The sequence below is a fragment of the Crocodylus siamensis genome, chromosome 3, assembly GCF_052110815.1.
Source record: "Crocodylus siamensis isolate JL-2025a chromosome 3, ASM5211081v1, whole genome shotgun sequence".
In the NCBI taxonomy this organism is placed as follows: Eukaryota; Metazoa; Chordata; order Crocodylia; family Crocodylidae; genus Crocodylus; species Crocodylus siamensis.
In genome coordinates, this window is record NC_143397.1 from 218,266,874 (window position 1) to 218,279,473 (window position 12,600).

General features: G+C 49.6%; 1 protein-coding gene across 2 annotated transcripts in view; it reads left to right on the forward strand.

Moving 5' to 3' along the window:
- The window catches only part of INTS8 (integrator complex subunit 8), a 49,355-nt gene that overhangs the window by 28,621 nt on the left and 8,134 nt on the right, over positions 1–12,600 (forward strand). For both annotated transcript variants that reach the window (XM_090040364.1, XM_090040365.1), the window contains exons 21-22: positions 7,768–7,886; positions 11,463–11,566. In XM_090040364.1, the coding sequence (XP_089896490.1) occupies positions 7,768–7,886; positions 11,463–11,566 (223 nt within the window). The remainder of the gene's footprint in view (positions 1–7,767; positions 7,887–11,462; positions 11,567–12,600) is intronic.

The following is a 12,600-nucleotide window of genomic DNA, read 5'->3' on the forward strand; positions in this document are numbered from 1 at the left end:
CAAAGGATCCCAGCAAGATAAGCATCCAAGCATTTCTTGAATGAGTCCAGAGTAGGTGCCTGCACCACTTCTGGAGGGAGCCTATTCCAGGTCTTGGGGACTCAGACAGTAAAGAAAATTTTGTTATGTCCAGCCTAAAATGGTCTTGGAGGAGTTTATGACTGTTGGTCCTTGTTTTCCGTGGGGCACTCTGGTGAACAGACGTTCTCTCAGGTCTTATGTACTTACAAGCAGCTACCAGGTCCCCCCTGAGCCTGTGCTTTTCCAGGTTGAGGAGAGCCATGGCTCTCAGCCTCTCATAATAAAGTCTATTCTCGTTCCCTCTGATCATGTGCGTGCCTCTTCTCTGGACTCTCCCAAGCTTCTTCGCATCCTCTTGAATTGTGGAGCCCAGAATTGGATGCAGTACTCCAGCTGCTGCCTCATCAAGGCCAAGTACAGAGGGAGGATGACATCTTGAGAGTGACATCCTGAGATTTGAGAAGCATCTATGGATGCAAGCCAGAGTTTTGTTTGCTTGTTCATCTTGTGGTCAGTCACGACCCCCAAGTCTTTCAGCAGTGGTGCTAGTAAGCGTAGCACTGCCAAGCCTATAAGTATGCTGCAGGTTTTTTTCCCCAAGGTGGAGTACCTCACATTTATTGGTATTGAACGTCATCTGGTTTGTATTACTAAGTTTATCCAAGTCAGCCTGGATCCCTAGCCCATCCTCAGGTGTGGATGCTATGCCCCAAAGTTTAATGTCATCAGCAAACTTAGCCACAAATATCTGTATTGTTGATAAAGGTGTTAAAGAGACCCAGTCCAAGGACAGAGCCTTGGGGGACACCACTGGTCATGGAGCGCCATAATGATTTGCTACCATCAACCACTACTGCCTGGGTCTGACCTCGGAGCCAGTTTCCCAACCGTCGGACTGTGGTGTAACTGAGGCCACAGTTGGCCATTTTTTCCATGAGGAGGTCATGAGACACCAGATCAAAGGCTTTTTTAAAGTCCAGATATATGACATCAATCTCTTCTCCCTTGTCCAGGTGATACATAACCTGGTCATAGAGGGAGATGAGATTGGTCAGGGAAGACCTACCCACAACAAACCCGTGCTGGCTATCCCTCAGGATGTTGCCCTCAGCCAGCTTATCCAGTAGGGTGTCTTTGATAATTTTCTCCAGAATCTTACTGGGGATTGAGGTCAAGCTGGCTGGCCTGTAATTCCCAGGATCTACTTTCTGCCCTTTCTTGAAGATGGGTACCACATTGGCCTTCTTCCAGTCTTCAGATACTTCACCTGAGCACCATGAGTTTTCAAATATTTTTGCCAATAGTTGGGCTATGACACTTACCAGCTCCTTTAGTACTCTAAGGTAAAATCTGTCAGGACCAGCTGACTTGAGAGGCTGGATACCTTCAAGGTGATCCTTCACTAGGATCAACACCGATGCTGGGCATAAATATGCCGTCACCCTGGCCATCCCACATCTTGCTAGGCAGGGCGGTCCCATTGGACTGATGAAAGACTGGTGCGAAGTACCCATTGAACAGATTGGCTCTTTCCTGGGTGTCGGTTATCGGCTGTCCTATTTGGTTCAGCACGGGTCCAATGGTACCCTTGTTTTTTTCCCCCACTCCCTACATATCTGAAAAGGGACTTTTTATTATCCTTGATATGTGAAGCCAGATGGAGCTCGTTTGCAGCTTTGGCTTTCCTGATCTGCCCCCTGCAGGTACGGACCAGAGCTGAGTACTCCTCCTTGGTGGTAGTTCCAGCCTTCCATCCTTTATAAGTCTCTCCCTTGAGGCGTAGGTCCTCAAATTCCCTGCTGAGCCAAGGGGGGGTGCTGTGCCCTTTTGCTACCCTTCCTCCGAGATGGGATGGCCGTATCTTATGCTGTCAGAATCGCTCCCTTGAGGAGCAACCACTCTTCTTGGGCGGCTCTTCCTGTCGAGTCATGGTCCCTCAGAGCCTCAACAGTGAGCCTCCTGAACTTGTCAAAGTCAGCTTTCCTGAAGCTGAGGATTTCTGTATTGCTGACTGGCTTGCCAGCATTGAGATGGATAGTAAAGGTGATCAGCTTGTGGTCACTGTCACCCAGCTTTCCATAAATTCTTAGGTCACTGACCAGAACATCCCCTTTGGCCAGTACCAGGTCCAGCAATGCTTTACCTGTTGTCAGCCCATAGACTTCTTGAGTCAGGTAGAGTGCGTCCACACACGAGGATGCTTTGTGACTGATCATATTTGGCCAAGTGCTCTTCCCATGAGATTTCATATATTTCAAAGACAGGGCTGGAAGGAACCTCGGAAGATCATCAAGTCCAGACCCCCGCCCAAAGGGCAGGAAGTCAGCTGGGGTCATAGGATCCCAGCAAGGTAAGTATCCAGTTTACTCTTGAAGGTGTTCAACATAGGTGCTTGAACCACCTCCGATGGCAGGCTGTTCCAGACCTTGGGGGCTCGGACAGTAAAGAAATTCTTCCTTATGTCCAGCCTGAAACGGTCTTGCAGGAGTTTGTGACCGTTCGACCTCGTCATCCCTTGGGGCGCTCTGGTGAATAGATGTTCCCCCAGATCCTGGTGGTCACCCCTGATAAACTTATAGGTGGCCATCACATCACCTCTGAGCCTATGCTTTTCCAGGCTAAAGAGCCCCATGGCTCTCACCCTGTCGTCGTAAGGTGTTTTCCTGACCGCTGATCATGCGCGTGGCTCTTCTCTGGACTCTCTCAAGCTTCTCCACATCCTTTTTGAATTGTGAAGCCCAAAACTGGACGCAGTACTCCAGCTGCAGCCTCACCAAGGCTGAGTACAAGGGGAGAATGACATCCCGGGATTTGCTTGAGAAGCAAGCCAGCGTTTTGGTCGCTTTACTAACCGCAGCATCACATTGCAGGCTCACGTTCATCTTGTGGTCAATGATGACTCCCAAGTCTCTTTCTTCCATAGTGCTAGCCAGCGTAGCACTGCCAAGCCTATAAGGATGCTGCAGATTTTTCTTCCCCAGGTGGAGAACCTTGCATTTTTTGGTGTTAAACACCATCAGGTTCTCATCCGCCCATTTGCTGAGCCTGTCAATGTCAGTCTGCATCACCTGCCTGTTTTCAGGTGTGGATGCTTTGCCCCAAAGTTTGGTGTCATTGGCGAACTTGGCCAGTCCGCTTCCGACTCCAATGTCCACATCATTAATGAAGATGTTGAACCATATGCGTCCAAGAACAGGACCTTGGAGGGACCCCACTGGTCACAAGACACCATGATGATTGACTTCCATCAGTTACTACCCTCTGGGTTGGACCATGGAACCAATTTCCCAGCCAGCGGATCGGGGTGGACCCAAGGCCACAACTGGCCAGTTTCACCAAGAGGTGATCATGGGATACCAGATCGAAGGCTTTTTTGAAGTCAAGGTATATGACGTCAATCTCTTCTCCCTTGTCCAGGTGATAGGTCACCTGGTCATAGAAGGAAATGAGATTGGTCAAGCAAGACCTACCTGCAGCAAACCCATGCTGGCTATCCCTTAGGATGTTGGCGTCAGCCAGTCCATTAAGGATGGCATTTTTAATAAATTTTCTAAAATCTTCCCCAGGATAGAAGTCTGGCTGATGGACCTATAGTTAGCTGGATCCACTTTCCTCCCTTTCTTGAAGATAAACACCACATTGGCCTTCTTCCAGTCTTCGGGCACTACACCAGACTACCAGGAGTTTTCAAAGATCCGTGCCAGAGGCTAGACTATGATGCTCGCCAGCTCCTTGAGTACCCTGGGGTGTAGATTGTCAGGGCCGGCTGACTTGAAGGTATCCAGCTTCTCAAGGTGTTCCTTCACGAGGTCAGCGTTAATGGAGGGCAAGGGATCTCCCTCACCCGGACCGCCCAGTCCCATGGGACTGATGAAAGACCGACGCAAAGTACCCATTTAATAGGTTGTTTTTTTCCTGGGCATCAGTTGTCAGTTGCCCCATCTGGTCCAATGTTGCCCTTGCTTTTCCTCTGACTCCCCACATATCTGAAAAAGGACTTTTTATTGCCCTTGATGCTCAAAGCTAGTTGCAGCCTTGGCTTTTCTGGTTTGCTCCCTGCAGGACCGGACCAGTGCAGAATAATCCTCCTTGGAGGTGAATCCCATCCTCCATCCTTTGTAGGCCTTTCTTTTTAGCCTCAGGAGGTCTGCTAGATCCCGGGTAGTTAAAGTCTCCCATGACAACCACGCACTGAGAGCATCCAGCCTTAGCCAGCTCCCTGGCAAATTCCTGGTCCAGCTCTTGTCTCTGGTTGGGAGGTCTGTAGTAGATTCCTACCATTAAGGCCTCCGTTGTCACATTCCCCATGTATCTTAACCCAGAGAGATTCCAGTCATCCTTCCTGAGCGCAAATGTCAATTTGCAGGGATGTGTAGCTCTCCTTGACGTACAGAGCTACACTCTCACCTCTTTTATCTGTACGATCTCACCTGTAGAGGGTATAGCCATCTATACAAGTGGCCCAGTCATAGGTGGAGTCCCACCAGGTCTGCGTTATCTGTGTGAGGTCACAGTCATTCTTGTTTATTAGGAGCACCAGTTCCTTCTGTTGTATTCCCCAAGTTCCTGGCATTGGTGTGCAGGCAGGTAAGTGTCCCACTGGGGGGCCCCTGCCTTCCCTACAGATGGTTCCAGGGCTAGAGTAGAGGTGTGTTCCCTTAAGTGCCTTAGCCTGCTGGATTTAGAAAGATTGCCCAGTGGGCTTGCAGTGGTACTAATCCCCACATCCCCTGGCAGGCTTAGTTTAAAGCCTGGTCAAGCAGGTCAGCCACTCTGGCTAAGAAGAGCCTCTTCCCCAGTAGAGTGAGGTAGAAGCGATCTCTCACCAGCAGATCACTGCCTCTCTCACCAAAGGGCAGACTGATCATGGAAGTCAGAGCCTTCACAATGACACCAGCGTCACAGTCTTTGGTTGACTGCCTCAACCCGTCTCTTTCCTTCTCAGCCCGTGACCTACAACTGGGACGAGCGAGGAAAAGGCCACCTGCACCCCAGTCCCCTAAGCGTCACTCCCAGAGCCCTGTAGTCTCTCATGACCCGCCTGGGATTGCTCTGAGCCGTGTCATTCGTGCCCACATGGATAAGGAGCATAGGGTAGCAGTTGGACAGCCAGATGTCCTTTCTATGTCCTTGATGTTGCCCCCCCCCCAGGAAGTACCAGACCTCCCGGGCTAGGAGGCCAGGGTGGCAGGTTGCTCCCTCAGTTCCCCTCAGGAGGGAGTCTCCCACAACGACCACTCTGCGTTTTGTCTTAGGGAAAGTAGGGGTGGGTGATCCTCCCTTGCCTGCAGGAGCTGGCATCTCTGCAGGCTCTACTGGGGCTACAAGAGGTTCGTACCTGTTGCAAAGTCCCAGCAGGGCGGGGACCTTTGTGTGGTGGGCCTTGAGGCCCTTGACCACTTTGGTCCAACTCCCTGGCTGGACAGTGTGGGAGATCCCCGAGTCCTCCCTTGTCCTGGAAGGTGACCTTGTCCTCTCTCCGCCTCCAGGGGGTGAAGGGCCTGGCAGTAGGAGTCTATTTCCTGCTTACCATCCCTGATGGCACTCAGTCTCTGGACTGCAGCCTGGAGCTCCTCTGTCTGGTGCCGCAGAGACTCCAAAGTGGAGCAAACCTCGCAAGGGGAGGTGGCCATGCTCCCAGTCCTGTGAGCCTAGAAAGGTGCCAGGCAGCCCCCCACAGCCAAAAGCCAAGAGCTCAGTCTGTGTGGAGCCCAGAACCATGGGCTCCATCTGGATGGAGACCTCTGAGGTGCCGGAGGGGAAGCCGCAGACTCCGAGGGGATCTTCGGGGTGCGGCGTGTGTCCATCCGCATTGTGCTACTGGTAGGCCGGCTACTGATGGGACTACCTTCCCTGGGGCTCACTGGCAGGGCCTCGGGTCCTCCTGCACACCCTTCTATGCAAACTCATGCACCGGACCCAGAAGAGCGTGCCTGTTCGTGCATCCTGTTCATGAGGCTCCGGTCGTACGGCTCCCTGGGAGGCTGGGTGAAGTAGGAGCCAGGCAAGGGTGGGGCCTGACCCTCCTCAGGTCCACTCAGCTGCCTCCCTGCTGGGCTACATCCCTCCTACCATGGGCCCCTGCTTAAGTGCCGGCAGGTTGGGGCCTGTTGGGGGTCCTGGGGTCTCTTGGGGGTGGGGGGGTCCCGGGTCCTTGGGCTTACGGGGATGCAACAGGCTTTCACCTGTCTGTCTCGCACTGGAGCCGGGACCCAAGTGTACGACTGTGTTTCCTCAATTTTTAAGAAAAATGACCAGATTTACTCAAGTATAAGACAAGATTTTTTCCTCCAGTCAGCAGTGAGGGGGAAGCCCCTCATATTTGCATGCGAAGCAGAAGGGGGAACAGGCAGCTGCTGCTGCTCTGACTCCTGACCCTGAGTTCAGGTCAGGGCCAGAGTCATATCCACTGTAGTCTTCTGCCCCTTCTCTGCTTTCCTTCTGCAGCTTCTGCTCCCCGCTCCATCCCTCCCCCTTACTCAGATGCAGCTTGTCTCCTGCACTGCTGGGGCTAGGGTCTCTCATGGGCACAGTGCATATGGAAACACCTTCCCCTGACCCAGCCAGTCGTCAGCATCAACACTGCTGCATGGCCAGGCAAGGGCTGAGCTTCCATATGTGCTTTGGGATGGAGCAGGAGAGAGGAAGGAGCAGAGACGGGGAGCAGTGAGGGGGTAGAAACTGGGGTGGAGGGGGGAGAAGGGAAGAGGCAGAGACTGGAAGGGGCACAGGCTATATGCAGCTGGGAGTAGGAGGTACATGTAGCAAGGGGGCAGGAAAGCTACGGGGGGGAAAAATGTGGGTGAAAGAGAGCAAGGGAACTACCTGACCCCTCCCATCCCACCGCTATAGCAGTACAAGGGTGGGATTTGAGACATCTCTTCAATACTTAGAGTCTACACCTGGAACATCATAGCAAATGTATACATTTTGCATAAATATAATCTAATAATTGGGATGTTTTCTTGTATTCAGGGTTATTTTATGTTTGAACAAATGCAGGATTATTTACACTATCTAGGGACAAGCAAACTGACCCACACAGACTCCTTCCTAAGTCAGCAGCAAATCAGATCTTGCCACAAATAGTTCCTTGTTGCTGCTCCTTTTTGATGAAGGCTGTTGAACTGTGATTGATGGCTGCTGTATATTGGCATGTGAAAATCATTGGGCCCAGGTGTGGTGCAGTGATTCAAAGGATGTCTCCAAACAGTAAAGGCAGGTTTGTTCACCTGGGGCAGTGAGAGGTTTAATCCCTCTCATGGAATCCCTTCAAGCTCCACTAGCAGAGGCTGTTGAAGAGATGCACTTAAGTCTTTGCATATTCCCATTCCCAGTTTGGGGCACTTTCTGCCTCAGGAGGTTGTCATCTGGGACTGCTCAGACAGGTCTTGGGTGAATCTGAAGCAGTATTGATTTAAAATGCATCTTGTCCAGCTTCTTACAATGAGACCCGAGACAAGGACCAGCCAGCCCTGTTGGAGGCTCTTGTGATGTCAGTCACAGATGCTGCTCTATATTTTTGTCCTAAATCTGTACTTGATGTACCTGCCATGGCTCATTACAGCAGGTGAATAGGGTAACATAAAGTTAACACTTAAACTGGGGTAAATCTTTTATTGTGGTTCCTTTTTATCTTTCAGTTTTATTGATATGTAACATAAATTTGTTTTTAAAATGAGATTTGAAACTAGGTTGTTTTGTTTAAATGCAGTATTAATATGATCCATATACTTCTTTCTGTAGCCTCCAATCAGTGGATTTTGAAGCGGTAGCTGTTACAGTAAAAGAGCTGGTCAATTATGCACTGACTATAAATGCAAACAACCACTTCTGGCTAATTATCCAGGCAGATATTTATTTTGGTAAGTGCATCTGACATCCCTTTAGGCAGCAGGTATGGGCATGTACATGTGCACTGTGCTTTTGCCTTTAGACTTACTTGTCCATGTGTGTCTTGAACAAAGTCTGGAGGGGAGTGAAACTTTACTGATCTGTTTATCAAAAGAAACTTATACAGAGCTTTTCCAAACAGTGAGGTCTTTGGATGCAGTCATAAAAGTGGTTTGGCATGAACAAACCCTGATTCTCCTCTCCTATCCCTGTCCTGTGCTCCATTGAAGAGAGTGAGACTTCATGAATGGATTATTCAGACTTTTACCTAAGATTGGAGAGAGGGTGGGGGAGCAGTATAATACAAACAGATGTAATTTTAGTTGCAGATCTTCAATACTAGGGAAACCCCAGGTGAACCAGTTGTTAATGTTTCCACCTGTCTGTAGAAATGCGTAAACATTTGTATTCAGGTGTCATAGAAAATAAACATAGTTCTTCTGAGGCCAGGTGCATAGTAGGCTCATAGTGAGTAACTCCCTGCCTAGTCTGACATATGGCTTTAAGAATGACTTTTGTGACCCCAGTTAGCCTGCTGTTTGCCAGCTAGATTGTGATAGGAGGAGTGGAAGACAAAATTCTTGAAATTCTTCTTTGGAAGCTAGGGCAGTGCTCCTGGCTGCCCAGAATGGGAGTAGTTAGGAGGGCATCAGTCGTGTGTCATTCTAGAACCAGTGTCCTAATCTGTTAAGCAACATGGTACTCGGCTTCAGTGGTTCTTATTTGGCTACGGCATTACCAGACCAGAGAGGATTTAGTGTATTATGGATCCTGGGTGCTCCCTGAAGTGAATGAGCACTGCTGTTAGAGGTTCAGCTATTAGCTGAAATAGCCTGGCTGCATGTGGTCCAGAGGCTTAGAAGGGAAAGCTGCCTTGACACTACTCCTCTCATCCCTTTTTGGCTTGGTGCTTATCCTGCCTTCTCAGCAGGCTGCTGGGCATAAGATTTGGGCCATAAGGCAATTCTGACTTCTATGGTGGTATTTAAGGAGATCACAAATTTCCCCTGCACTTTCATTTGGGTAGAGCACTTAACTACTTGTCCTTGGTTATTGTGTTGTGTTAAGCAGTTATTGCATTTTGGAGTTGAATGGAGTGTTCTTGCTGGAGTTCATATGATCACATGCAGCTTTGTGGGAAAAGTCTGTGTGTGCTATTGAGGGAGAGAGCAAGCTTCAACTTGCAGTGTTATCCCTGAATTCCCTGAGGGAAGAACAGTCCCCCAAGATCTGTCCTGCGCCTGTGGGTGACAAGGTCCCTGCAGAGCAAAGCCACCAGGAGGGAGTTACAGATGTAGCCTTTTGCTTCTGGTACCCCATAGTATTGTAGTGCTGAACTCCGAGTCATTCTGCTGCCCAGTGGAATCCTTGCCCAAGTCCTCAAGATGAGTATGTGGTGCTAAACATCTAAGAACAAGATCCTGAGAAGCCAGCAGGATGATCGGGGGCCAGTTAAGCTACCTAGGAAGAAATGTTGACAAGGTTGAGCTTTATGAAGGTCATTCCCCCTGCTTGGAATTCTCTGCCACGAATCCTCATCCAGCCCTTTCCCACCAAAAAACCCAGATGTGGACTCTCTTGCTAATAACCCAGTAGTAAGGGCACTCAGCTGGGAGGTAGGAGACTAGTTTTCAAATCCCCATTCTGATATGGAGCAGAGCTGTGAACCCCAACATTCCACATCTCACCAGAGTGTCTCATTGCCCAACTTTTCTCATATTGTACAGCACCAAAGGGTCTCTCCTGTTGAAAGGTATTCCACTTTCTGGAATATTCATTGGACCAGAGATGTCTTCTAGAATCTAGTAGTTTGGGATGTGGGATCTCAGAGCTCTGCTCCAGTATTTATCTAGTTATACAAAGGAAGAATGCTTCATCAGGATGACTCAGAGGTTCATCCCAGATGCCCTGATGGGATAGTGTTCTAATCACCACGCTACAGTATTGAGAAACCTTGATTTAAATCTTTACTCAGTGCACAGAGTGGGGATTCAAATCTGGGTCAAGTCAGGGCTAGAGCATGGGGTAGACCTAGGGCTGTTACTTAATAAATAATGAATGTAAATGTTATGCTGTCCAACCCCCCGATCTTCCTCCCCTCATCCTAATCTTATCTCCAGTTATCTGTTGTATAAGGCCTGATCAGGTAGGTGTTGCTAATGGATTGTATCCCCACATGAAGGCAGAGTCCTACTGGTGGGTGGTGTCAGGATCATGTGGTTGTTCACATGCCTACTGGCAGAAACGTGGCTGAATCTTGAAAATGCCAAAGTACCTACAACTGAGCAAGGGTGTGTTTGCATTTCTCTTCCTTCTAAGTCCCAAATCACAAGTAGCTGAGGAATTCTTTGGAAGCTAGGGCAATGCCCTTAGCTGCTCAAAACTGGGGTAGTCAGGAGGGTGGCTGTGTGTCATCCTAGAACCAGTGTCGCAGTCTGTTAGGTGAGTAAATAACATTGTGGAACAGCGATGGGAGATCTAAATTTATTAATTCAGCTGCAGTGTTTTGCACTTTTTGTCTCTGCTGTTCTGCACTTTTGCAGCAGACTGATTAGTTTGAACTGAATTAGTGCAGGGAGATGCTTGTAAGATTTTCTTGAAGCTCTTGTGTGGGAGGCATCATTGAAGGCATACATACATTCTTTACTGTGAACAGGTTACCAGAGTCCAAAAGCAGTAGCCTGATTTCCAGCTTTATATTCTTGTTTTCACCCCTGTACCTGAGCTGCCACTTGACTTGCTCTGGATGCTGTAAAGCTTATCCAAGGGCACCAGCCTGCCATGCAGCTTCTAACTTCTTTGCTAAGTCTCACTGCTTTATTCCATGTGCCTGGATGTAGCTAGTGGTAAAAAGCAAAATGTTTGAGTTCTGGATCTATGGTGACATTTCCTGGCTGGCCTTCCAGTTCAGGGAGCAGCATGTTGTGCTTTCAATTTGGAAGCCCAGGGCGTGGCAGAGGAGTCACTTAGTAAAGCAGGTAAGTTTCCCTGATGTTGGCAGACAAAGAGGTTAGAACTGAACTGATCTTTTTGATCTCCCAAAGCCCATCAGAACAAGTGCGTGAAAATGCCTTTGTTTGCTGGTGGGCTGGGCAGCACCTGGCTACTAGTATGCTGACCATGCTCCCAGGCTGTGCCTCTGGCATGCTATGCTGCTCCCTGCAGACCAGTGATACTAATCAGTCCACTTGCAGCAGTGCATGAACATGGCTGTCCTGCTGCCAGTTGAAGAGGCAGCCTGCATGACAGCCTAGCGTGCTTATGGATGCAGCTGCTAGACCCAGGAAGTTTTCCCATGGAGAGACAGCCTACCTCACAGGTGCATCAGGTCCTCAGAACAGCGTGTCTTGCCACATGCAGCCCTGTGGTTCATACTTTGATACATCAATAAAACAAATCCTCTTCCAAGTAGAATTAATTTACAGTAAACTTTGGTTTGTCACCATTTGTCTATGTGAATAATCTTCTAAACCCTGCAAGTCATTACGTTGAAATTACTAGATTTCATTTCTGATTTTACTCTGGTTCTCTTTTTTTCCCCACTATAGCAACAAATCAGTATTCAGCGGCTCTACATTATTACCTTCAGGCAGGAGCAGTGTGCTCCGATTTCTTCAATAAAATGGTACCACCTGATGTATTCACAGACCAGGTGAATTTATGTTTGGATTTAGATGCTTACTATGTTAAAACATCATGTACAGCTGGACACTGCTAGGAGATGGGGTCTCGCCTGATCACTAGAGGTGCATTGATACAGCAGTCCATATCGTATGAGCACTGATAAAAGGAAAATTAACATTATTGGTACTCTCCTTTTTTTTTTGGCTGACATGACCAATGTTAAATGCTGCTTACATGCACAGTCACAGCATGCATGCAGCCTGCCCAGCACCTTTGAGAGCAGCATCTGGCTGGTAAGTCTGTTGTGGGGGGTGGGCCTGTGAGGGAAAGGGGGGAGGCAGATTGAGGCCCCTGTGGTGAGGGAGGAAGTGGGGCTGAGGCGTGGTATGAAGCCATGAGCAGCTCCTCCGGGAGGCACAGTGGGGGCACATGGCTCCCCGCAATCTGGGCATGGAGCAAGGGGGTGCTGCTGCTACAGGCTGGGGTTGAAGGCAGTGTCAGGCTCTTCCTGGTGTTGGGGGCTGGGCCAGGTATGCACTTGGAGTGGGTAGTGGTGGTGCTGGGAGGGGGGCTACCACCCCATAGCCCCACCTCCTGCCACCACCCAGCCTGAGCATAGCCCCAGCCCAGCCACACACCCCCACCCCCATCGCCACCTAGGAAGAGCCTGCACCGCCTGCAGCAGCAGCCTGTCCTCTCCCTGCGTACAGATCTGGGGGGTTCGTGGCCCCCCGTGACTCCCCCAGGGGTGCGTGCAGCAGCAGGAGCTGCCTATGCCAGAACTAGCTACTCATGGCTCCATCCCAGCCCCTCATCCTTCCTCACCACAGGGACCTCGATCTTCCCCCCTCCCCCTGCAACAAACTTACCACCCAGATGCTGCTCTCCAAGCTGCCAGGCTGCATATCGGCAGTCAGATCAGTATCAGCCAATATGACTCATTAATAATTGGCTATTGGTATCAGCCCGAAGAATCTTTATCAGTGCATCCATACTGACTACGTAAGTTGTTGTAGTTTAGTCAGGAATCTTAGGTTTAGTCTGAGATGATCCTGCCTTGAG